The sequence below is a fragment of the Liolophura sinensis genome, chromosome 8 (genome assembly GCF_032854445.1).
Source record: "Liolophura sinensis isolate JHLJ2023 chromosome 8, CUHK_Ljap_v2, whole genome shotgun sequence".
NCBI lineage: Eukaryota > Metazoa > Mollusca > Polyplacophora > Chitonida > Chitonidae > Liolophura > Liolophura sinensis.
In genome coordinates, this window is record NC_088302.1 from 9,880,954 (window position 1) to 9,908,784 (window position 27,831).

The 27,831-nt window shown below is 37.5% G+C and overlaps 1 protein-coding gene across 3 annotated transcripts in view; it reads right to left on the reverse strand.

The window, feature by feature from the left end:
- The window catches only part of LOC135474035 (C-myc promoter-binding protein-like), a 55,793-nt gene that overhangs the window by 21,562 nt on the left and 6,400 nt on the right, over positions 1-27,831 (reverse strand). For 2 of the 3 annotated variants that reach the window (XM_064754020.1, XM_064754022.1), the window contains exons 2-16: positions 17,934-18,663; positions 14,444-14,748; positions 10,864-11,053; positions 6,165-6,221; positions 5,465-5,534; positions 4,990-5,159; positions 4,259-4,503; positions 3,811-3,877; positions 3,419-3,474; positions 2,938-3,082; positions 2,034-2,127; positions 1,614-1,695; positions 1,222-1,264; positions 798-941; positions 462-603 (exon numbers count right to left, since the gene is read on the reverse strand). In XM_064754020.1, the coding sequence (XP_064610090.1) occupies positions 462-603; positions 798-941; positions 1,222-1,264; positions 1,614-1,695; positions 2,034-2,127; positions 2,938-3,082; positions 3,419-3,474; positions 3,811-3,877; positions 4,259-4,503; positions 4,990-5,159; positions 5,465-5,534; positions 6,165-6,221; positions 10,864-11,053; positions 14,444-14,739 (1,801 nt within the window). In that variant the 5' untranslated portion in view covers positions 14,740-14,748; positions 17,934-18,663. Of the gene's footprint in view, positions 1-461; positions 604-797; positions 942-1,221; positions 1,265-1,613; positions 1,696-2,033; positions 2,128-2,937; positions 3,083-3,418; positions 3,475-3,810; positions 3,878-4,258; positions 4,504-4,989; positions 5,160-5,464; positions 5,535-6,164; positions 6,222-10,863; positions 11,054-14,443; positions 14,749-17,933; positions 18,664-22,566; positions 22,624-27,831 lie in introns of those variants that run through there. The other variant, XM_064754021.1, reaches the window with a different exon arrangement.

The window sequence follows — 27,831 nt, forward strand, 5'->3', positions numbered from 1 at the left end:
TTAGGAAACTGGGCACAGCCCTGAGGGAAACCCAAGACCATCCGCAAGTTAGTGGCATACCTTCCCACATACGACTGGAGAGGACGCAAACATTAGCTGCACTTGAACTCACAGCTCTGCATGTAAAGCTTTGGTACTATTTCTCTACAGGTACATACATATCTGTGACGCTTTGGTACTAAATTTGTTAAGTGGATATATTACTGTAAATGCTGGACTAAGAGGACTGAAACTTGAGCAACTTACATGCCTTAGACTGCTTGGCCAGTGATGGTCCCTTTAAATAACAGAACATTTACACACACAACTGCAGCGTGTGCAAAACAAAGCACTAGTAATCTTGCATAAAGAAACTTTTCATTTCAGTGAGCAGGGCTGGTAGTAACCACTCTCTGCCTTCATTGGTACAACTTTAAATCTGCTTAAAATACACCCTGTGTCTTTGAACATGCCTAACCTACCTGGTAAATCAAACAGGGAGTTGGCATCTGTGGTAGACAGTGTAGGAGCTTTTGTGATGGGCTTTAGATATGGTTTGTACCCCTTCATCAGACAGGCCATGAAGCGGAGGAATGCTTCCTGGATAGACAGTTCCATTAGGGTCTGTAAACATAAAACTAACATTTATCACACATACTCACATTTTGTGCAGTTCTGACACCATTAATATCATGCATGCATGACAATCTCATGGTTCTCTTCAAGCCTAATCCCTCTTGTACAGATCCACGAAGTGATGATACTGGGTTTACTTAGACTCAACTATTATGTTCAAGTTAAAGTAAAATAAGACGCACCTCTTTCCTCTTGCGCTTGAAATCAAAGTCCATGGATGGCATCTCCAGTGAAATCTCCTCGTGAACATGACTGGCCGCTGAAGGCATTTGAGTCCATTCCTCAAACAGCTTGATCAGTGTCTCCTGTAGAACCTTGGCAGGTTTCTGCAATCCAAATGCACATTGTAAAACCCCTTTTCATCCTTGAACAAAATAGACAGATTGGGTGAACAAAATCGACAGTTTTGTTCAAACCTACTCCATTTTTTTTTACTTTATTCAAAAATATCTGCTAAACATTGGGCTTCACCAAAGATCCAGCAATTATGATGTCACCAAGTTTATAGCCATATTCATTAACCAAACTAGCAAAGCTTTTACATGCCAAGTAAGTCTTCAACATTTTCAGCTGAAAGCCAGCTTTCACTATCGCATGTTGATTTACCTTAGGCAATTGCTTAAAACTCAAGGATCTCTTTTCCTCAGGTCTGTGAAAATAGAAAGAGAATATATATTTATTACATACGTGGTTTCCCACTGTACTCCAGAATGATGACTTACATTTGAAGAAGGAATATCACATGTAAAAAGAAATTTCACTGGGCCACTAACTCATAAAATAATATCAATACCTCTAAACAAAAAGGAAGATAAAAAAACAATTGCTTGTGATATCTCTTTGATAAATTTGGATAAAAATGAAGAGTTCACAATGACTATTGAATAATAAGGAGTTTCTCTGAATTCTGTTGTAATTTCTGCGAAATGAACAGTTTTCTGTTTCAGCTGATAAACTTGGTAGCTATGCTATCGAAGGGGAGATAACCTATGACCTACAGCCAAATCGTGTTTGTGTCAAGGTCCACACATATCACATCAGGAGGGGGATCATACAATTCAAAGTATCGTGAGTCAATACCTGAAAACAGAAAGTAATGCAGTGGTTAAAAAAAGATTACTGTACTTCTTCAAGCTCTGAGCTTGTCTGCAAGGTCTTTGTTCAAGCATATTCTGAAGGGAATGTTGGGTGTAGACTGATAACATAATACTATTCGGACGCCCTGAAATTAGCTAATCCCACCAATCCGGTTTTGTCTTGAAAATCAAATTAAAAATGTGCATAAATTGTACTCAAAGTTGCTGTTTCACACGTGAAATGGTTGAGGAATTAGGTTACGCTCAGAGATATTCATTTACATGACTCGTGTTTAATGTCAAACTTGAGGATGTTGCAGATCTTTGGTCAGCAAAACTCACCAACAATAAAGGGACAAGGCGCATTCAGAACATCAGACAGACCCAGGGGACAGAGAGGAATATATGGACATTGCCAGTGGAATGGAAATATGATCTGTAAAGAAAACCATACATATTAAATCCAGGCATGAATGACCTAAGGGAGACAAAAGAATATAATTTAATTACTTGTTTGATCGGTGTTTTACGCCATGCTCAAGAATATTTCACTTATACGATGGCGGTCAGCATTATGGTGGGAGGAAACCAGGCAGAGCCCGGGGGAAACCTACGACTATCTGCAGGCTGCTGACAGACCTTCCAACTTACGGCCGGAGAGGAATCCAGCCTGAGCTGGACGTTAAGTCACAGCGACTGCATTGGTGAGAGACTCCTGGGTCATTACGCGGCGCTAGCGCGCTAACCACCTGAGCCACGGAGGCCCCCAAATGAATATAAGACATTCTGAAAAGAACACAGATTTTAAATTCAGAATCTAATCATTTGAACATTGCTCTGATATTACTCCACATCATAGAAACTACAAGATACACTAAACTACCTTACAATAACATTACTAATGCCTTAACATTTTATTAACTCCCAAGCCATGGTGATCAAAAACACATCATATGCTAGTTTTTGTTTTTTAACTAGCGACATACAAGAATTTGAAACTTGAGGTTAGCATCATGTGGTAAGGAGACGTCAATTCATTGAAGAACCAGCCACGATATTCACCAAGTGTACTTTATCTATTAAGGCAGTACACTGCACATTTTGGGTCTCTAACCAAGTCATATCGCTTTCTGGCTACTTTCCATTGATAATTCCAAACATGCGTTCTACAAACTAACACTTTTGTAGGGTAAACAAGCCTTGTAAGTAAGATACTGAACAAATTTTATTTTTCAGTTGAGCTTACTGTGGAGACAGCCTCAGCGACCCCTGTAAGTACAGCTGGCCTCAGGGAGTGGATGAGAATCTTCTGCTCCGTCAGCACATGCAGTAACATGTTCATGCAGTTGTCTGGGCCTAGGTTCTTCAGCAGGGTGACAAATGAAGCACCACTAAAAGGGGAAAAAACAACAGCTAGCCATCACTTAGGAAAATACCACACATCGACACCGACACCAATCATTTATTTATTTATCTGATTAAAATTTTTTGCCGTACTAAAAAACATTTCACTTGTCGGAAAGTATTATGGTGGTAGGAAAACCAGGCAGAACCCATGGGGAAACCTATGAGCTTTCACAATTTGCAGACCCAATCCTTATTAGTCACAATTAATTTGGACACAGTTTTATGTTGTATAATTATTGTGAGGATAACTGTTGTACTCTCTCATGTATACGTGTGCATAATGACTGACAGAGCTTGACTGATCCTCAGTCTATCCTCACCTCTGTGGTAAGGGAGAGTCCTCCGGCATGGAAAGTGATAAAGCCTCATCTCTCAACTGCAAACAAAATTTAACTTTACAGCGTTGCTGTTTTTTTTTTTTTTGTTTTTTTTTCAACTAACAAAACGAAATCACATGCAATCTCCAGAAAAACATCACCACCCCTCAATTTTCCTATTTTTTACCGTCTATGACAATGATGATCAAACTAATTTCTCTCATACTGCTGTCATTGTTCACTCTTGAGGTGTGTAAGGTGTAAAGACATACTTTCGTACACGACCTTTTGACAGAAGTAAATTATCAAAGGGTTAGGGAATGTTTACACTGTTATAAGAAACTGACATGTTCTCATGTTTAAAAGGAAGCTATAAAATCAATCTTTATGTGTACCTGTACTAAAATCCTAGGTCTCTGAGGTGATGGATATGGAACTTCAAACATAAAGTGAGATATATGTCTGGAAAAAAAACAATAATACCACGATAAACAAGATGATGAATTGCTAGTAGTTATTTCCATGTATTATTACCCTAATTACCCAAACCTTTTCACATATGAAAGAGCAACTTTCAGTGCAATTTATGCACATTTATAATTAGATTTTGACACAAAACTACATTGGTTGGATTCGCCAATACCAGGGTTTCACAAAAAGTACAACACGCGAAAAGGTTGAAGAATTACAGTAGAGAGTGAAACAAAAGTGTGTTTATTCTGGTGTTTTTTTGCACACCGATTACAGTATATCCATTTGTTTTTCATATAATCAACAAAATCACAATTAATATACTGGAGATTGTTGACAGTAAAAATGTACAAAAAATAACTCTTCCCCTACCTTTCTATTGGTACATTATGTGGGCCTGTGATGGCTATTTTATACAAATAGGACAGGAATTTCTTGAAGGCATCAAAGAAAGGATAATGTGAGAGGAGACAGATGCACTTGTTGAAGTGGACGTTTTTCAAGATGCGATACTGTTCTCTGATGTGCTTGTTCTTCAGCCCCAGGTGTCTCATCTGGAGATCAGTTAACCGCTCTTCTGGGAACTCCTCATAGAATGTCACAGCTGCTCCGTACACCTGAGAACAATCACACAACACACAATGGAACACCTGGTACAAAACGTAACTTTGTGCCTCTAGAAATATCTCAAGGGTACATTAGTAGAAAAACTGTTAAACTGTTATTCACGAGTTAATTATGACCAATCAAATTTTGACACCGCTGTCTGGAGAGTCAGGTTCAGAAAGCTGATGATCCAATGATGTACAGGTTTGCATGTACAACATCAATGGCTGGACTTACACCTTTGACATCGTCAATGTATATGTAGTGCACATCTTCCTACAATAAGTCACCTATAATGGAATTTATGGAATTTTTTCACCCTGCTATCTTACACGCAAGTTTGTGAAAAATCATGTGAAATTATGTGATTTCAGCAATTCACTTACATGTGTAACTTGATTTTTCACCAGATTGTCACATTTCTGTAATATAATTTGCATAGCAGGGTGATAAGTGGGTGAATTATAGGCGAGAAGAGGGTATGTCTGCAGCCATACCTGTTCTCCTGCTGCTCCAGTGAGGATGAAGGTTGAGAAGACAGGGAGAGGATGCTGTGCCTTGGCCGACCAACACTCAATAGTAGCCCCCATAGGCAAACAGAACATGGGTACCGACTCGGGTAGGGGAAAGTTCTCATAATCCTCCAGTGGGTAACGATTCAGAATTGCTGTAACAAATGACAAGCACGGCTCCTGAGACATGAAAACACACATCTGCTACAAAGCTAACCACCAACTATCTGTATCGTTTCTGTTTTCAGCATTTAGCTATTTATTTTACTGGGGAAAATGACACTTCAATTTAAAATAAAATGAATTTTCAGAAATAGGTGAAACTTTTTTCTGAAAATAACATTTAAAAGGAGAACAAAATTTCATACAGTTTTTTAATTGCCAATAATGTGCTATTAAAATAAAAGAGCTTCCATATATAGCTTGCAACTTGACTCCAACATAGCAGCATGGAACTCACCTGGTTTATAGGCTAGCACGTCCTGTTTTGTCATAGCTTTTTTATAACACAGGAACACATCTGATCCCACCTGGAGCACATAAAATATTGTGTCACTAAAAAACTACTGTAATTCTTCAACCTTTCATGCTTGCAAGCTGTTTATTCAAGCATATTCTGGTGGCATTGCTCTGTTTTGACTGATAAAATTATACTTTTTGTGAAGCCCAAAAACTGACAAATGCAATCACTGTAGTTTTGTCTTAAACTAAAATTTTTGTCCAAAATTAAAAAATATATGAAAAATATGCATAAATTGCCCTGAATGTTGCTCTTTTAAATGTGAAAAGGTTGAGGAACTAGGGTATAATGCTTATTCTTCAACAACGTACATCTTACTGAATACTGTCAGACATTCACTAGTGATACACATGCAGCACGGACAAGTGATCTCAAATGTTGCAAATATATATATTGCATAATATATAACAGAACCTTCAAATACGCATATGTTTGACCATAAATTGCGTCCATGAGGGAGTTACTGATTTTCTGGGATCCTGAGACTTCTGTTGATCTTAGAAATGCATTCTGAGATTTCTTTGGAAGGTATAAAAAGGTGAAAAGACACAAACCAACTGGAAAAATGTACATTTCTAAACTCAGAACACGATCCAATCTAATTTATATCTAGCTGTTAAATAAATAAAATAATACTTACCATTCCCTTATTAAGGTTTTTGGCAATCTGGCAGTAAGCATGAGGTGGTGACTCCCCCTAGAGCACAAAAAATAAACAAATAAATGAACACAAATTGTGTTTAATACTTTTATAACTAATAGTGCTGTCAGAATCAACTCAGCACCTTATTCCCATGATTTCATTTCTCATGAATAAAGAAGCTCTGCTTGAAAAGGTTGGGACTCAAGACTCAGATGTTTTCATGTAGGTTTGCAATGTACATAAAATATAATCGTAATGTAACACAACTTGGCTGGGGGAGGCCTTTGGCATAAATTAATTTTTAACTACAGTATTTCACTAAAATGTAAAATTTCTGGACAGCTCCCATATATACATGTATTTTACTGATTTATCTGATTGGTGTTTTACGCTGCACTCCAGAATATTTCACTTATATGACTGCAGCAAGCATTATGGTGGGTGGAAAGTGGAAACCCATGACCATCTGCAACTTGCTGACAGACCTTCACGCATACTTCCTGAGAGGAAGCTACTACATAAGCTGTCAGCTACAAACATGTGAAAACATGTCCGCAATTGATGTTCACTGTTTCAGGAAGACTCAAAAGCTTTTTTTTTTCATGAATTGATTAATTTACTACAGACATGTTTTCTGTTTGCTCAAATAAGGCACTTCAGCCATAATCAATGAAGTTGTGAGGTAGCGACATATTGTTTGCTTATAGCCATACATCAAGCCTGGAAATAAGCAACAGGACAAATAATACTTTGACACAAGCAAATGTTTGGTGTAGGACAAAACCCCCATGTAATAAATAACAGTGATGAGTGTAACTTTTTAAATGTCGGTAACTGGATAATTTACCAGTTGATAAAAATGATGTCTAAGTACGATGAATGACATTATGAACAGTGCTGATGGAAATATATTTCATTCCTGTTACAAATTTATAAAACGTATTGATTTATTGAGATTAAAACTGACGATGATACTTATTTTACTAATGACGTACTTGTTTGAAGTTATAATAAATGAATTCATTTCAGACAAGAATGTCTTGTTCATGTACTTGGATATACCTAAGCAAACTTGCTGCTAATGTTTCCTCTTCTCTTCTGCATACTGCAGTATTATATACATATATATATATATATATATATATATATATATATATATATCTCCACATGATTCAAATATTTTCTAAACAAGTCACAGACAAAAACGTGTCAGACACTTACTTTTACTGCACTTAGATTAGAATTACATGCTATACAACAAATAAACAAACATGTAGCCATAACTTGACAAGGAAATAAATCCTTCCTAGCACTGGATTATCAAGCTGCTTTACCAGGAATGTGTCGTGGCATTCATAATGCAAATTTGCAGCAGTGCTTCTGCTCTGGTAAATGTGACCAATGCCAGGAATGTACATGTAAATCTACTCCATGTACACAAACTAATACATGGACATAATGATGGCCTTATTACAAGCGTCTAAAGCACGTTGAAGAAATGTATGCATGTAGGTACATGTACTGAAAGTGAAGTCAGATTACAGTAACAAGTTCAATATTATTCTTACAGTAACAAGTACAACATTATATGTAATACATATTACATTATCCGTATGTGAAGTCCCGGATAAATTTAGCAAGAGACTTTGATCTTCCATGTAAGACATGTACTACACTTCTTACATGTAAATTAATGGGCCTGGTACGTCATATTTTGAAAGGCTACATTTATACAGTATATGCTATGTGAATATAATACTGTAGAACAAATCACATTTCTGGAATTTGTCTGCACTATGATTTTCCATTTCACAACCCAAATGGCTAGAATTTTTAACAGTACTAAGGTCATTTATACAAGAGAATAACACAGAAAACTGACAATTCACCAATGCTTGCATGGATGAGATCCAGCAGCTGTGCACATAAATCACTGGGTTAAACCATCATGTGAGTAGAATATCAGATGTTGAGGCCTGCGAATAGAATCTTAAAGTGATCTTCCACTTCAATTATATGCCTTCATACACGATTCAATAGTGGGCTGACGCAAATTATATGTATGGATAACTGGTACTGAGCCAGACCGCATGCTTACTTTTTCTCCACTACATGTAATTCCCCAAATACACAGAGTGATAGAAGATATATATGTATATACTGGTTCAACTGAACAACTTTAAATCCATATCAGAAAATCCTAGAGAACATGTCACTGAAAGTATCAGAATGTTACACACATGGGACACATAAGTTTTGGGTGAGTTCCTATTCACCGCACTTAGTGTGAGTTCAGCTATGCTACTGTATCACATCTATAATTCAAGGCTATGATGGATATCTATATTAATTAATTAGTGTGCAACGGTATGTACATGTATATATTCCCTGTAACAATTGACATTTGGCTCTGATCCACTAAGGAAGTTGATCAAATGAGTACATGTCTATGAATATAACCATTTTATACCGGCAAGCAATAGCTGTCAATAACACCAGTCCTTGATATCCTGAGAAAGCTTCTATCTAATTATGTTTTTAGCAGATGAAACTCTTTAGTACACTGATAAAGCCAAACATCCATGATAATATGTGATTAAACAACGACATTAGTACTACACACTGAGGTGAAAATCAGCATCACACCTGGGCTACTCCTTTGATTGATTTGTTTATTTATTTGATTCGAGTCCTACACTGTTCTCAAGAATTATTCCCTAATTAGACAATGGTCAGCATTATGGCAGAAGGAAACAGAGCAGAGCCAGAGAGAAACCTGCGACTTTCCTAAGTACATGACATACGAAGGAGAGGAAGCCAGCAAGAGAGGGCTACCTTTGGATGTACATGCACCAATGACTGGCTCATCTGTCACTCTGTCAGACAGGTTTAGTTATGGGGGCTATCTTGACACTGAACAGGGAATGATCAGAACTTCCCACACAGTACTCAGCAACACCTGAACTTACTCCACTCTCTTTATTCAAGTACCGGTCCACACAGTAACTAGGTCAGGGGCAGTGAGGCCTGTCAAATATGATGGCCGATTATCTATTTACATGTACTTAGCGATAAAGAACCAGTTATTTCCAGTCAAATATTAAAAGCACAACTTTCACGTATACGCTTTATAATTTGCCAAGAAATCATGTGACATGAGGTTATAATTAATTAGAAACATACTCAAAGATATTGTCATTTTTGTTATGCATGAGGTATGCAAGTTTTAAAGATCTCGTCCAATGATTTTGATTGGATATTGAAAACAGAGCTAATGCTAGTTTTGTATTCACAAATTAAACTCTTGGTGAATATTTTTGCCAGAAGACAATTCATCAGTGTGACCACTAACACATGAATTAGTTACAGTAGTTTTCCAATCATTTCTGATGTGAAAGTCACCATCCTTTATGGCCTATTCAAGCAATGATTCTAAATTTTGGATCTCAGCTATGACCTGACTTAACCATGACAAGACTGTTACAGTGCACGAACTTGGAACATCAAACATACACATCTACATGTTTATGTATCTACACAACTACAAAAAAATATATTTGAAATCTTCAGAGCATATAAAAGTACATGACATTTAAGGAACACAATAAGCCCTAATTGGGCACTTCTCTGTAAGCTACCCTAATTCTTTGACCTTTTCAACCGTCTCTGTGAACCAACCATTTTGAAACATTCTGAGAAAACAATGAGGTCTAGGAAAATAATTTGCAGTTTTATAAACACAGCATCTTTGTTCACACAATCAAATCATTTTAACATCATTTTCATAATAATTGTATGCATGAATTTCAATGAAAAAAGTGCTTTAGTGGTTGAAAAGGTTGAAGAATTACAGTAAATACTGATGTGTTAAAAAGTCACTATGTACAGCGAGTTGAACATAGACTGACCTATTTCCTTTGGTGTGCTGATGTTGATACACAAGAATTTAGCAGTACACAGACAGGGTTGTCGTGACCCCCTTTTTTCGTCCGGTAAACAGAAATTTTCCCCAGAAAATATAGTGTTTAAATACTCCCAAAATAACTTTCTTGTTTTTTTCTTCTTGGCGATTTCTTCTTCAAAATATTATACATGTTGATTTCATGTGCATTTTTCTTTTTACAATCTGTCTTTAACATTACCGAGCGGCTCACCTTTCTGTGATATGCGTCCACAAACAACACACGATTTGAATGCCAAGAGAGATAACCTTAACCTGGTTAGTGACGAGCTACCACGTGCATGGTGATACACAAGTTCTGGGTTCAGCTTCTGTTCAGTTTTTGTCATGGTTTTCCGGACTATAAAATATATAATGGAATATTTGTGCAGAACACCTGTTTCAGGTCATGTGTTTCGTGACCACTAGTTTATATCTGGGTACTTTGTAATTGTGTATGGCGCATCACACACTGTGAACTAGCAGCTCTACACACATTGTAATGTCGTAAATTTTGGAGGTACTGCCGAAGTAACAGTATAAATTTTTGCATTAAACTTTGGTCAGGATACGTAAAACAGCCCCTCAACGAACAGCTAATCAAAAAATTTCGTCGAAATGCAGAAAAGGGGGACATCCCGCTCCGCACCCTTCCCCCACTTGGCCGTTCGGTCAGTAAAACGGAAATTCCCTTTTTTTCTTGGCGAAAACCCTACACAGACAACATGCACCAAATCACATGCGACTCAGATTTACCTTGTTTGTAAGAATAATACAGATATCGACGACTGCCAGGCTGTCACTGGCTGCAAACTGTTTGGCTCGTCTGTAGGTGATGTAGATACGGTTACTGCTACTGTTGTTCACATTGGCTGGGTGTCCGAACGGTGTGGAGTAGACCACTTCACTGTCGGGCATCACACGCTCTTTACCCTCATACAAAACCCTGCAAACATACAAATCAACGAATGAATATATAGCTTTCACACCACTTCTGCAGTATTGCAGCCTTTGTGTAGAGTGAATGACCAAACAGACAGCGATCATAGTCTTCGGAAATTTCTAAACCTGTTTACAGGTCAGTATTCTTCTAGAAAATATGCCTCAAGGAGAAATAATTGAAGCTGTGTGTTAGCTCCTATCAGCACACAGTATACAGAGGGTGCAGAGATTCCAGTGTGCTGCTGTCAGTTCACAGAGAGTGGAGACTGTGTCACAATCTGAAGGATTATAGCTCAATGCCACATCAGCAATATTTCAGCCGTATGAAGGTGTTTTAAGGTTAGTTTGGTGGGATAACCCACCTACTGGAAATATATAAGTGTCAGTTTTTAGGGGGGCAAAAATTCTGAAGTCACTTCCCACAGTTCTTTCATGTCTACATTATTTCTACAACACTCATTAGCAATGCCCACAGAAAAGAACAGAACCACTCAGTGTTACATTACTTTCATCACGTTTCAGAGAGAAAAATCCTAATCCAAAGTCCTAATCCAAAGTTTTTATACTGTTATACCAATAAAGTAAATGCACTAAATAACAATTAAAAAAAATTGAGAGAGAACTAATAGCATATCATCCTGCGATGACTCATCAGGAACATTTATTCCCAATGACAGAATTTGCACGTCAAAATCCTGTTAGCACTAAAGCCATTAATGGCAACAGTTTCTTTGCCATCGGGCCATGGGTATTGTGGACATACATGTGTATCTATTGATATCTAATTGAAAAGCAAAAAATCCATGCACATTTTATTTCATCTCCAGCAGCCACACTTTTACTGCTTCCACAAGTTTTCTTCAAACATCTGCTTTTCTTCACCAATGATAAGTAATGAACACCATGACAGACTTTCATTTCCAAGAAAAATGCATCATTCATTAATTCATAGATCTTCAGAAATGAATTTAATGGCTGCTTCCAATCATCTCAGCTGAACCTGAACAAAACTTGCCCCAGAAAGCATTTTCTTGTTCTCCTTGTAAATAAGATTCTGACTTTCAGCAAATATGAAATATTCAGAGGGTCAAATTGGTTAATTTCCTCGGCATTCTACAGAATTTCTCTCCTGCCAGATGTTTGCAAAATTACTTGAATTACAAAAGTAGTGTGTGTTTTTTCTCTCCCTCCACTATTGAGTGTTTGTCAGAGAGAAAGTGCTGCCTGCCAGCAATCTGCTGTATAAACATTCTCTTCACACACATTCTGTCTGGGCACACCCATCTACATGTATATTCATACACAGGGGCTGTCTTGGGTCACCATGACATTAACTAATAGGCTGATTATAGGCTGGGACACTGTCTCCTATTTACATTCAAAAGAAGCACATCAAAATCCTGTTAGCTCTAAAGCCATTATTGGCAATAATTTCTTTGCGATAGGTCTTAGGGGGTATTGCCATTCTCTCTCTCTCCCCCAGCCCAACATTTTATCAATATGAATATAACCATAGCTTTTGTCCCGAGTTTTGTTTGTTTTTATGTTTAATCGATCATGAAACACAGTATAGCATCTACTATGTGCCTCTATGTAAAAATCAAGACAACGATTTCAGCTGAAGTATAAATAGTGCTTTAAATCATTAACATTAATTTACCGACAAAGCTTTACAATGATAGTAGTTACTGTCTACAGTCTTCATTCAGACAGAATGGTTATTTTTAGTCATCAACCTACAGAAACATTTGTGTATGTAGGTCACCTGCTGTGTCACTTAAATACACATACCAGTATATAAAGACCTAAAATTGGTAACACATTTCTGTGAGCTAATTCTGACAAAATTTTGGAGTCTCAGGTCAGGAAAATGTCACCTAGGCTAACTATCAGTACCATTATGGACATGGTAGATCTTGTACCGTAAATAAGTTCACGATCAGGGAGAAGTACATGTACACATGCGTCCACATACTGCGTTATGTTTAAATGTACACGCAATTATTTTAAGACAATGGGTGGGATCTCCAAATATTTAATTTAAGTGTCTCTCTTCTAAAATGTGGAAATGTTGAATTTCCAGCACAGGTGTACATGTACATATACATATTGAATGTTGAGCTTGCAGGAGTGAGAAATGCATGTATATATATCTGAGGTACGCTTATCTCACTAGGGTGAAAGGTAAACAAAGGGTTACAAAGTGATTGACTACTGCGGGTGGGGTGGCTGGTAACAAACCTACAGGTACTCCAATACCAAAAAAAAAAAACCACTACAGATTTACATATACATGTATAATCCTGTAAGCAGTGCAGCATGTAGGATCAAGCAATGCCTTAAGTACACTGTATGTCAAAGTTCAAACTACCATCCAATGCATTACCAAGGTTGGACAAGTGGCTGTTTCCTGTGCTCCCTATGACTATGGCAGTGGACTATGGTGTTTGTCTTACGGATGTGGGAGGACATACAATCCCTAGCTGTGGCCGAAATACATGTACACTGTACGTGGCCACACTGAAAAAACCTGAGTGTAGGCGTAAGTTTAGGGTTGGTGTTCAACACAGTCCATACAACACCATGTATGTAGGTGTTAAACCAGTAAGTCACTGCACTAAAATAAATAAAACTCTGCTGTTGTAGTTTTAGTCCTGATATGAGACATCCTGCGCACAGAACAGCAGTATCACATATCATATGGTATTACTGCTTCTAAAGTTTCAAGGAAGTTCCTCAAATTTTTTCATATTGTCTCCTTATTCTTGTCAGTGAACATTTGGGGAAAACTTGCCACACTCCTCCATGTTTTGCTAAATGTAGAACCGGTTACAGTATTACACTGTATAGAATGTTCAGTATTACATATGTATAGAAGAGCCGAACAGCAAGAAGTTCAGTTCTGGTCAAACCGTTTCAAATTTCAAATGTATTGCTAAACAATTTTCTGGTGAACTGTATGGCCAAATTCAACTGTCAATATCATAAATTATAATAATCTGAGACTCTTGCATCTTAGGTGTTGTGTATTATATCATAGAACAGGATAGCATGACATTTTCAAGTCATTAATATGGAATCAGGGAAGAATAACATGATAAACATTACTTGCTTCCCTAAATTCTATATTTAGTTATCTGTGACTGTTTCCTATGACTAAAAAAAAAAATTCCCATCAAAAAAGATTAAAAAAAAGAAAAGAAAAATGGTGCAAATCAGCAACAGCTACATTCTGCAAGATGTCAAGTCTTGCAAGTATTAAGGTCCCTTGCTAAATGAATGGTTCATGTTATAAGGTCGATAGGGGGGTCCAAAAAACAGATCAACCGACAAAGCAACTTTTTTTTTAAAGGACAGCTAAAAATATAAAAAAATCTATGTCTTTAACTCTTACCCAATATCTGATAGAGGGGCCTTATCCCTGCCTCTTCTGTAACAAAGAAACAGCTCATTACAGCGAATACTGCCATGGTTGAGATCTGCAGGAAGTCCAGTGGGCGTGCGTTCTATACAGGTAAACCCCTTAGGGATCTTCTCCCCTAGACTCTTGTTGATGATGGTGATGTCTGTGATAGGGTCGAGCTTGTGAGTGGGCTTTATGATGGCTTCGTTAGAGAACTCTTCCAGAGGCAGCGGGTTGTCTGGCAACCCGGCCACCACAAAGTAGTCTGCTACCCGACGGTCCTCCATACTTCAGATCTGTAAGGTCAGCAAAATTTACAGTAATTAGCACAAGGAAGAATTCAGAATTAAGACATCGGGAGTTTTATGTGAATCGAAACAGATGATTCATACTGCATATATTCAAGTGTTCCTTTATCATTCCTTTATTGCTATCATTATTTGAGTCATACAATGACATGTACGTCAGACATTCAATTGGTAGAAATGCTATTTACATATACATCTATGCATGTGTAGAAGTGTACATTGTACACATAATTAATTAATATTGTACAGTTAAAGTATATGTACTGTACCTCTGTACAAATAAATTCAAACCACAGTTCATGTACATGTACATATATACTATAGCCTTGACATGGATGACAAAAGAATACAAGTACATGTATACTGTAGCCTTGACATGGATGACAAAAGAAGACATGTACATGTACATGCATACTGTAGCCTTGACATGGATGACAAAAGAAGACATGTACGTGTACATGCAACTGTATACATAATAGGTACATATACATGTACTTGTTCCTGAGTCAATCTAAACATACGTGTACAATGTAGGACATGTGTACATGTGCATCACGCACAGTTTGTTGAAAGTTTTAACATTCAAATCATAACAGAGTTGTCTCTCAATCATTGTGTACAGGTAAGCAAATGTTGTCATTGAGTACTTGCACAGTACATTATAAACCTCACACTGTAGGCATACTGGCACCACATGCCTCACATGAAACCTACAGTGTACAGTACATGTAAAATGTTGTGTTCTGTTCAACATACATGCACATCTGGTTGTACACACAAGTATGTAAATTTAACACAAAGTTATCTGTACGTACATGTATGCATTTACATAATTTGAAATGTAAAACATTCATAAAACACCGCACAGTGATACTATACCAATGATCGCAAAAGAAGATCTGTGAATACAATGCACTGTCGTGTTTTTCGTTCATCTATACACCTGTTCAGCTGTCACTTCTTGTCAGCTGTTCAAAACTGTAAGTTAACTTTAAAAACTGAACTGCTGTACATGTAGTGCTGTGTTCACCTTACAGGAGTTCATTAATCTGTCTACGTTCATGCACAGACATAGTATTACTGACTGAAACTTCATGAGATCATGTACATGTATATCCATGTGAACAGCTTGCCCTACTAAACAGAGTCAAGATCAGCTGACTTCATACTTGACCTGTATTACATCATGGAAAGGCCCAAATATGAGACTCCCACAGTACTACTGTGCACCAGGTGAATGGCTGATATCAAACACTTCAGTCCATAAACCAGCTGTTATTAAATGGGGACAGATCTGTCACTCCTGTGTCCTACCCTTCACCTACACTGTACAGCAGGAGACAGCCTTATCATGACCTACATGTAGATGCAATTCCGGACATCAAAATAACAGCATGGGTGCCAGGCTGGCTTTAGTGTCCTGTCTAACACAGCACAGGAAACCAGCTTACTTTACAAGGCACCCTGACAGACCTCACCCCAGTTTCTCACACACACACTTTTACAACCTCTTCATGGGCTCAACAATTTCCACAAACAACATGTCTGTTACTACATAGACTAACATGTACATCTGTGCTCACGCATTAGTTTAACACTTATTCTCTTGTCCTACATGTGTGTTTAGTCTGAACACCATGTAATCTGCCAGATTATCAGTAGCCAGCCTACAGTGTTCTGTCTGTCTTTATTACAACCTGATTACAACTGGTACATGTAGAAATAATGTGTAAAGTATTTGATCTGTCTTCCCATGTAATGCCAATGTATAGTTACCCTATGGAGTTTTGTGCAGTACCACAAATATAATATGTAAAATACATTGAATGTACGCTGTACATGTGTACACTGAAGCTTGTGATGAGTACATGTAAGTGGCCTTTCATGGTTTTAAGTATATGAAATTACATTATATCACAGGTACAGATATACATATCCACAAATGTTCTTTTTAAATTTGGAGGCCAACGCTTTTATCTGAATTAAAATACAGAATCAGGGGACTAAGAAAATGTTAGATTATGTATGATCCATGGAGATGAATGCACACACTGCTGTTTACAAGTAATTTACATGTAGATCTACAGTATGTGTGATGTTACAGAATGCAAGAGATACTGCACATATGCACAAGTTACAGTCAGTAAAACAACTCACATGCCTAAAGGCATGTGACATTTACTTGTAACTGTGAAAATTTGGAAAGATCTGTCTAATATAGCATAGGGATCCAGAAGGTTTTAAGCATGTCTGTATTCATAACCGCCATACTGTAAAATAGTGTATAGATTATAATTAAGCTTGAAATAATCACCTAAGATCTGCTTGAAATCCTTCAAGTGAACTTGCTGTCTAGTGCCCTTAATTACTGTACATGGACACGTCATGTGAGTACACTCAAGTACAGCAACACATGCACATGTATCTGCACATCCACCTTCTGCTAATGAGCTGAATGAATCTGAATTCATGGCAGATGGATTTGAGAAAGTGACATGCACCCATCCTTCACATAAAATCTTAACTTGGTGTCCATCGCAGTGCTAATGGAACAAGGGTTACCAGTAGTATTTACATGAACACTTGTCCTGTTCTGTTAACATACACTGATGTAAAGGTAATTAAAAATATTGTAATCACATGATGGCAGGCAGATTCTGATAAAATATTACTAACAATAATGATGACCATCAATACATGTATATTATGTAACTGTCAGGTGTTGTGATGAAATCGATAATATCATTAATGAACCATAATATCATCATTATCCAGCATTGTTATAAGTCAGTCAATGGACACGAAAATATGATAATCCAAGAACAGTAACAGTTTTACACAATCTAAACCTGTACATGTTACCCCATGAGCAATATTATATAGCACCCTAACTGACATCTTTTTTGCCACAACCATTTCATTGAATGAATGTATGTACATGTATGACTGCAAGGTTAATGGTGAAGCAGTCTTGAACAACAACAACTTTCTTCATGAACAACAGCCAGTCAAGCCAGACAGAGGTCATTACATGTAGCGGGTGCATGTACATTTAAAGATAAATGATTGCCACGATTACATGTTATTAAGGCCTCTAATGATTGCTGAAAGTGAATGTCTGTTTACCCACAATATGACCATTAGAACTGTCTTTGTTCAAATCAACAACTTACCAATTGTACAAACTGTCCCAGGCTTCTCTTCACATGCAGATGTACATGTACATGTAAGCTGGTATGGTCGCTGATAAGAACCAACTATAACTGTGATGAGGTGCAACAGCATGCACAGTGATGAAAGGCTGACAGGAGTTAATCCTGCTATCTGACAGAGTTTTCTATCAGACTGTCTCCATATTGATCACTGCACGGGGATGTTTATGTGCTGCAATGGGCCCAAGCCCCGGGCTGAGACAACACTGAGGGCCAGATTCAACAGTGTCAGTAAACACATGCCAAGCTTCTCCAGAAAAGGCAGGTCTGGCAAGAGGATGACTTATGATGCTGGGCACTACTGCTTTGCTGTTCCCTCCAACGCTGGTCCAGACAACTCTAGGTCAAATCTTCACCTAGATCACCTCTCAGCATCTCAGGGTCCTGCTGAGAGAACATTGTTTTCTGGTTAAACAATGGCTATCTCCCCAGGGACAGGAGACAGGGCATTAAACCAGGCTGCCTGGGTTGATCAGGCTTGAATTATGTAATGTGACCTAGTTATCAGGTCAGGCTGGAGGAGCAGTGTCTTCAGACACCTGCTGGGATCAGTTCTAGATCCTGATGGTAAATATGCTGTCGTTGAAGTCCACACACTGAGACTAGATCTGTCTCCTCCACTGCTTTACTCACATACATGTACTCTAGTAATAACACTGGTCTGGTGATGCCTTGAATTACAAAACTCCATCTGAAAATACACAATACATGTATATTCAATTGAGGAATACGTGTTGCATGGCATGATGATAAGTGTATCAGTTTGTATCAATATTTAATCCCTGAAGTACAAGCCTTACAGGTACACAAATTTACTGATGCAGCAAACATGTGTAGCAAACAGAAATGTAGACTGTTAAAGGTGAACTGTCCCGATTTTATTTCTCACTTCACCTAACTGAATGGTATATCTGTGGTACCAAATATGCGTGACATAACAGTGGTACTCTGGTTTAAAGGCACAATGTGGGCTACATTGGATTTGATTCATGTTTTTGACAGAAAAACAGCTTTTGTGACCAGGAATGCTGAAAATAGTTGGTAATGCTTACGGTTTCAACTGAGGTCATATTTTTTACTTTCCATTCCACTTTGGAATCAAATTCAAAACTTCAGTTTTAGCCTGTAAGCTGGGTCAAAACACGCCTCCTCAAAATGGTTGGAGCATAATTTTTCAGTGCTTATTCGGCACGAAGGGGTCTTGTCACATTTCCATAATCCATTTTCGTTGCATGGAGGGGTCCGATGAGAAAGCATGAAAATTGATCTCGTCATAGTTTGGCATGCGATTAGTTTTTAATTCTTTAAATCACTTTGGCTCCGTGTTTCAGCTACCTCTAGGATATATATTGTCAATTTTGCGAGAAAAATTTTATCCACCTGGACAGTTCACCTTTAACTCAGTGGTGATACAAATAAACGTACGTGTACATGTGTTTTCACCGTAAAGGAGCCATCTGTCTGCCACCATAATCGCAACATAAGGAAATCAGCATAAGAGTTCAGATGAACCCAATATACACCCGAACAAATATATTCTTGTTTATATAGAAGATACAAGGGTAGATACTGACTATCCGGTTACCATGGCAACCGTGGAACGATGCGACACATCACCACCTCTGTACCTACCTACATAACCAAAAACTGCATGTGCAAAACAATAGGTGTTGTAGCTAGGACACAAAGACTACATTTATACACATCGTAGATACAGGAAAACTGCCAACTTATTTACCATGGCAACTGCAGAAATAAAGGTAAAGTGTAACGAATGCTTTTGTTACCTCTGTATTTACCCTCATGTGAAACTTGAAAGTGCACAAGCTAAAGAACTGAAGACAAAGTCTGGAATAAAAAATGGATGATCAGATGAAATCATCATAAGATAAAAAGCTCTGTTTAATGGCAGGCATATAAAAAAAAAGTCCTAAAAATCACAAACCAGAAATTCAGCAGGAATATTATCCATCCATTCAACTAACCATCCATATACTCATGAACAGATATATATTGTATATAAAATACAGTATTTATTGTAACCATAAAACAACTCCAGTAGTGCATTTAGTGAACAGAATCTTGAGGAGAAAATCTAGGTTTCCATGGTAGCATTGCCATCAACATAAACATGTTTACTCGCAGACAGATGCCACCTGTTTTCCATCAGTTAGGCGGGCGCTAAACTGAAGACCTCAAGAAATTCACCTGAGGTTGTTGGCAAGAACGTGGTAAATGATATTATTACATGTACATCAGCTTACCCCTAATTGTTAGCATTCAACCCCATGTCTTGACCAAACTATGAGCAAAACCATGTCTGTATACATAAATCCACACTCTTTGATCATGCATGTATATGTACATGTATAAGACAATCAAGAATCTTTTGTCCATGAACAGAAGTAAATTCTGACACATAAAAACCTGACTGCTGTAAATGTATACATGTCCATGTATGTATAAATTCAATACATATGTACAAACACACATGTATGTTTTATCATGTATAGACAAACTGTACATGGAATCTAACAATATGAAAAACATATGCTCACAGGTTACACCCAGTTTCTGCTAAGAGATGCTTTTCACACATCAAGGATAAACTTGATAAAAAATAGCCCATATGCACACATCATGACATATATACAAACATGCATGTCCTAAGGTCAATATGACATAATTTAACCACGTTATATGTATGTGGAATTCTACACGTGTAAAACTGCAAGATAACCATGGTCTACCCATGTGCACTATGATAATATGCATGTATTTATCTATTTATTTGATTGGTGTTTTACGCAGAACTCAAGAATATTTAGCTTATATGACAGTGGCCAGCATTATGGTGTGAGGAAACCGGGCAGAGCCCTCAAGGTAAACCATCAACCTTTGGCAAATTAATGACAAACTTTCCCACATGTAATGTACAAATATGCACACCACACATGTAACTGTGGATGGCAAAACTCAGGATCTTCCACAAGGAGCATTAGATTGCACAAAAGGCCCAAAGAGCGCCCTCAACCACTTATTTTCATTAAGGTACTGCAAATTCCCTGTCCAAGTTTTCAACCTGTATCTCATTCGTCCTTCTTTACTTTCCCTTTCCATCACTTGTTTATTATCCTTCATTACAACACTGTTGTTGGAAGGTACAATAATACATGAACATGCACATCTGCCTATTCTATTACAAGTGGTACGTCATGCATGATCCGTACATGTAAATGTATGATGGTGTTGATATAAAAATGTTTCAGCCAAAATGAAATTTATATCTTCTGTAAAATATTAATAAGCAACCACATCAAATAATCAGATATCTACACTCAATCATTTGCAACTGTGTGTAGATGTAAAAAAAAAAAATTGGTTTAAAAAATTAGAACACACAGAAACTGAGCCATGTGGCATCTTTGACTGATGTGTCACACATGTAATGATCTGTGTTGTTAACAGGGAGACATACATGAATATATATGTATTCAGTATTGTGTTAAACTGTGACTCATGACCATTAACACCAGTATACAACAGCAAGTCCTAATTTCCTCAACATTTCTATTAGTAATTATTGGTACATGTAGGCTTGCATGAATGCACAATGCAATGAAAATGGCAACAGAGATAATAAACTGTGCAGGTATGAAAATACATGTACATCATCTTGTGATGGTGCATCATTTCAAGTACCAGTAATGTCATCCAACATTCTCTGGAATTCATGTTAATAAGATTTCAAAGTGTGTAGTGCAGCACTAACTGACTTGTTCCTCCATTCACACATACATGTACTTACAGGATTTAATCCATTCAAGTGCACATGGACTGGCCACAACCAAGAGGCCAAGCAGCTCACAAAAAGATCATGATGCATCTGACAATAATTACATCATGATGTAAAACCCACCGAGCCAGTGAAAAAGACTTTGTGTATCATGTTTGTAATGTCTATGTCTATACATAAGTACATACCTACCATCTATTCATACAGGAGACACATAACTTATAGCACATACAATTTCCAGTACATGTATATGCGTACCCTGTGACAAACAGGTAAAAACTGGTCTGCACCGATACAGCCTGAATGCGTCAACCATGCAGTTTTGTAAGAAGCCTCTGCTGTATTCTGTGGCAGAGGACAGCAGCTGTACTGTGGAGGTCTATACAGTATACAATGTACAAAAGCTAAATGAAAGGAATAGTGAGTCACCTCTGTCTGTCACTGACATTCCTTCATATCCAGGCCGAGCCAGACCTCTTAATCACACAACTGTTGACAACTTCCTAAGGCAGCAAATAATTTAAATACACACTGCACTTAAGCTGATTAGCCCAGCCCACCCCTCCCCTCAAACTCATACACCCCTTTTTTCACCTGGTGCATAAAGGTAAATCAGTAGACATCCATTTCCTGCCCTCAACTGCCAGGGTGGATTACCGGCCAGGTAAAGTGTCCACTCAGCAATAAAGCTAACAAGTGTCAATGTACATGTCAATGAACAATCACACATACACAGTACAAGTGAGATCAGAATTCTGCAACCATTTCTTAGCTGATGATACACTATTTTACACGTACCCAGACAGACACATTTTCCCCATACATGTACACCGTAATCTCACATCTGGGTTGGCTGGACTTGTGACTACTGTACAACTGTTCCAAGAGGCATTAAATTACATACCGCCACATTATTACAGCCATGGGAGACTTGAGGATGAGATACAAAGAAGGTCCAACAGACAGCAGGACACATCGTTTTCTTCTGTGACGCTGCAGTGCGTGTGTAGTTCATATATGTTTTATGAGTACACGTACACCGATAATAGTGACGTAACAAAGGAAAGAAGAAATGAGTTCACAGCTTTGGACAGTCTTGATACAGGTGGGAAGGAGTTTTACGAGTTCCCCATTACCTGTACACGAACATGTACCCTCTGAAAACCATACAACCATCCAAACCAGTCCTTGTTGAACAAAGCTATCATGATCTCAGTTCACTGTAACCACCATAGCTTCACATCATAACGTGTTATCTCAGCAGATCTGCCTTAATGAAGTTACATGAACGATATTTAGTATTTTATTACATGCATGTAATACACCACCCTAATTTCTCAACCTTTTCACATATGAAAGAGCAGCTTTCAGTGCTGTTTATGCACATTTTTTATTGGATTTTTGGAGACAAGACTACACTGGTAGGGTCACGCAACTTCAGGGCTTCACAAGAAGTATAATATTATCAGTATACACAGAATAATGCCTTCAGAATATGCTTGAAGAAACACCTTGTAAACATGAGAAATCATTGAAGAATTGCAATATTACATGTAGCCGTCTAGAACAACACCCAAGATGTCAGTAGGATGGGCTGACAATCTCTATAACATCCGTGTCTATATTGTGCGTTTATGCAAACACCACCTCCGAATGTACAATGTATCACTCCAATGGCTTAAAATCATTATGATAATCATAAAAAAAGTTAATGTATATTGTACTTCAATGGTAATAAGTTATAATATGCAAATTATGTAGTTTCATAGTGATTATCCATAAATGACATCCAAGAAATGCAGAGCCAAACACCTGTGTTGTTAATGTGGCAAATTCTAAAGGGATGAAAATTATATGTTATTGAAATGCTGCTGGTAATATTGCATGAAACTAACATACACATAGTGAATAATGAGAGCTACATCATGATGTACATGTTCAGCAAGTGGAAAGCAAATATGCAGGCCACTTAAGGGAACAAAACAATTCACAAAAAAAACAACAAAAAAAACCCCAAAAAACAACGAAGTTCAGATATATTTAAATAATGAATTCTAATAAATTGGTTCATGTGGGAATGTTTAGAAACACTGGCACATGACTTTCAACAAACACACATGTATGGATTGTATACAACAGGGCCCTGTTGTTCAAAACTGGTTTAAGACTTAATACCAGATTTAACTTTAAGCCAAGTGTTCAGTTTTGTATTTAGCCTAAAAAAAATTATGTAACACTATAATATATATGAGCTAAACTGCTGCTGTTGTATTCTGACTTTAGAAAACTGCACTGGCTGCTGAGTTTGGCTAAAAATTTAACTCTAAAATACCAGTATTAGCTAATACATTTTCGAACTGGGCCCTACGCCACTTTCCTTAGTACAATACTGAATACATGGAAGAGGCCTGTATCTTCATCTAGCCAGATAACAACATTGATTAGATCACAGGGCGTGTACGTGGACTGTGCCAATGCAACGCATCTTGCACCTTTAGTTACGTTGTGAACCGTGTGTTAATACAGCTGACAGACTGTGCCATAGTCTCACATGTAACATTGTAATCACAAATTGGTTATACCAACATAAGGATCGTTCCATAGACAAAGAGGCCATTATGGCCAAACTTGAATGTACATGTAAACAGCTGCCTTTCGTCTCCATGATATTTTGAAACATTACCAAGAAAACCTGTACATGCACATGTATTGTCAAGAAATTATGAAACCTTAACAACAAAACGACACTTTTGAGACTATCACACATCTTATTTAAAAATAATAATAAAATTTGATTTTTTGATTTTGTTATAAAGAGTTTATGTTAGAGTTAATATTAAGGCAATGCAGGACACAGAAATACACACACCTGTAGAAATGAAATTATGTAACACCCACTCAATGTCAGTGCCACATTTGAGTAAAAATAAAGCACCAATGTATGAATGAGCTTCAAGCCTATAATTAATCAAAGTGAGACAATTTAAAGCGTGGATATAATCTGTAACTAAATCGGACCAGTGACAGCACGTCTGTGAGAGTGCGCAGCGTGGCTACTCCTTGGGCTCAAACTACGTACACGGAGTGTGCACAATGCTGTCTAGATTACTGCTTCCAATGTTCAGATCAATACCAATGGAAGAGGATGGCCACTGAGAAGACACCATGAATAGAACCGTTCAGCCTCATTACCTGAGGCTCTTCACAGAAACTGCCAATTCGTGACAAAAAATGATGGGGTGGACACACAAACATACATGTATCTGAACCTCCGTTACACCGGAAACAATGCCACTGGCCACTAGCAACGTGAATTATGTGCCAGATATATACATGTATATGTACCTGATGATATAATGGTTTTCTTTATTCCACAGAACAGACTTACATGTACATATATATCACATGTATGTTTTAACAATCATGCATACACGTCACATTTACCATTATTATAGCGAATGTCAATGAACAATATGGTTACAACTACATGAAACAAATGCTGAAACAGGGCAAACATGTCACAACTAAAACTTCCAAACAGAATCCACAATTAATGTGAGGTGCAGTATGTAAAGTCAGCAGGAAAGTTCTTTCTGTATTCCACTTATTGTTTTTCTGTTGAAAGCCACTTTTCTAAACACTTCAACACTAAACGCTTAATATAATTTTGCATATAAGAGCATTCCCAGATCATCATACACTGCACATTGGATGTAGCTAAATGTATTTATAGATGAAGTAATTTTCATGACGCGTGTATCTCTGACATGTATGCCATTATTAAACAAATCTAGTGTCTGTTCAGAAATGAACAATTCAACACAAGCATTAAACTGCATGTAGGGAAAAAAAATGTAAAAATAGTTCATACTAAACCCGCCAGGTTTAGTGGCATTTTGTGTTAGTGTAATAACCCGTCAGTGACTGAGAACATGAATAGAAGATAGTACATGTACATACATGCACATACAAACAGTACAGTTAAAATACACACGTGTTTCTACTTTGTCACTGCCTGACAAATTTTAATTGGAAAGATGCATAATGATACATGGATTTGAAGTTGCCCCTTTGAGTGCTTCAATTTGACTAGAGGTTGCAAATTAAAATTTGAAACACCTGATCATCACATACAAAGTTGAAAAGTACATGTACATCCTGGGAAATTCAGAAAGTCACAATTGCCTGGCTGACATTTTATATGGACATCATTTTGCCTTTCAAATTATATGGGCAAGGACCTGAAAGGGGCTACAGTTGTAACATAAACAGTTTGTCTAAGTATATATTCTTACCTTTGCACACACATCTTGTACATGTACATGTATGCTAATCTGCATTTTTCTTATTTTGTTCCCAGGTTTTATCAACTGAACCGTATCGAGGGCTCTAAAACAGACTTCCATACTCTACTTGCAGTATAAAACAATGATTATTCAATGTATTTAACACACATGTACACTGCATGAGTACTTGTTCCAAGTTACCGGTACAGCCATCAGCAATCTACCTTTTCACAGACTGACAGGTTTCTAAAATTAGGGCACGTATAATTGAAAGTAATGATATCTTCACCTCATTTCACTCATGTTTAACTTAATTTAGCCAATCTGTTACACGTGAAATTGATCATTTGTTCAATAAAAAGCTGATGGGAACAGTAATACAATAAATGTACTTTCAAACGCTTTCTCTTTTTTTTCCAGATTTATTCAATGCATCATGGGCAATCACTTTTACCCAGGCCTTGCTCCTGCTGAGGCAAACATTTGCATGTTTGATAATGAGCAGAAGCTAACAACTCCAGGATTAGATTACCAACTTCCATCCCAGGGGGACAGAGCCATGCTAGGGTGAAAACCATAGATTGAATGCTTAATGCTATAATAAATCAAATGCAGATGCAAGCTCCCTTGATTGCATTACACTGCTTTACCATGATTACAATCTGAGTGTCCCCAGAGGGCTGACCTCTAACCCTGTGCAAAAGAAATGTTTTTCTATTATCATCATTTCATTGTTGCAAGGTAAGTGCAACAAAAACAACCATGTCTGCTAGAATTGTTTACTTTACACACATCATCCACGTTGGCTATTGTTTCCTGAATATGTATTGTGAAACATGACGTAGTTACAAAGAGGTCCTCGCACGCCCAATGCCTCAAGCACATTTGTCCTCTTTCATGTGGTCTGACCTTCACCAATGTCGTACCAAGAGCTTTCACAGGTTCGTGTGCATCTTCAGGGGGTGGGGGGAGGGGGGGGGTCCAGGGCTATGTCCAGTTTCCTTGTTTCACATCACTCAAAATATGTTACACAAGCTAATTTGGTTACATGAAGAGGCAATTTACCCATGAAAGTTAGTACACAAAATTTAAACTGTACAATCAGTGTCAGATGTGGGCATGACAAACATGTGATCTTTGGTAGATATTATTATATATACCTTAAATAAAAAAAAATTGTTGAACATACAGTGTACATGGAAATACTATCAAAAGCTTGAAGAAAAGCACATCTGTACAGGTATTTCCATTCTGTGAAATGACTGTGCAAGATGGAGTGAATTTCTTTGTAGCATAAAATTTCATTACCAGGCTGCATAAATCTGAAAGTTGTTAGTTGTCAATTACTTGTTTGCTGATTCAATTCAAGCTTGCATCTGTACATGCACATCAAATTCTGTATACTATGCTAAGTAAAGTTGCACTAAACTACTACATGTGTATGCACATAGTTCCTATCACATGTACATATACATGTGTAAATGTACAAGTCCTTCTCCACCTTCCTTCAGCAAACCTTCCTTCAAACCATGACTACACATACATGCATCTTATCTTAAATTGACAGTCCTATAAATTACTTATTAATTTGGTAAATGTTAAGCACCATACTCAAGAATATATGTATTTCACTAATACCATTCATGTCAGCTTTATGGTGTAGGAAACCTGGATTACCTATGGTAAACCACAAGTCTTTGGCAAGTGACTAGCAAACTTTTCCACATCCGACAGGTCTACATACAGTATATCATGTAACACTGCACCAATAATGGTG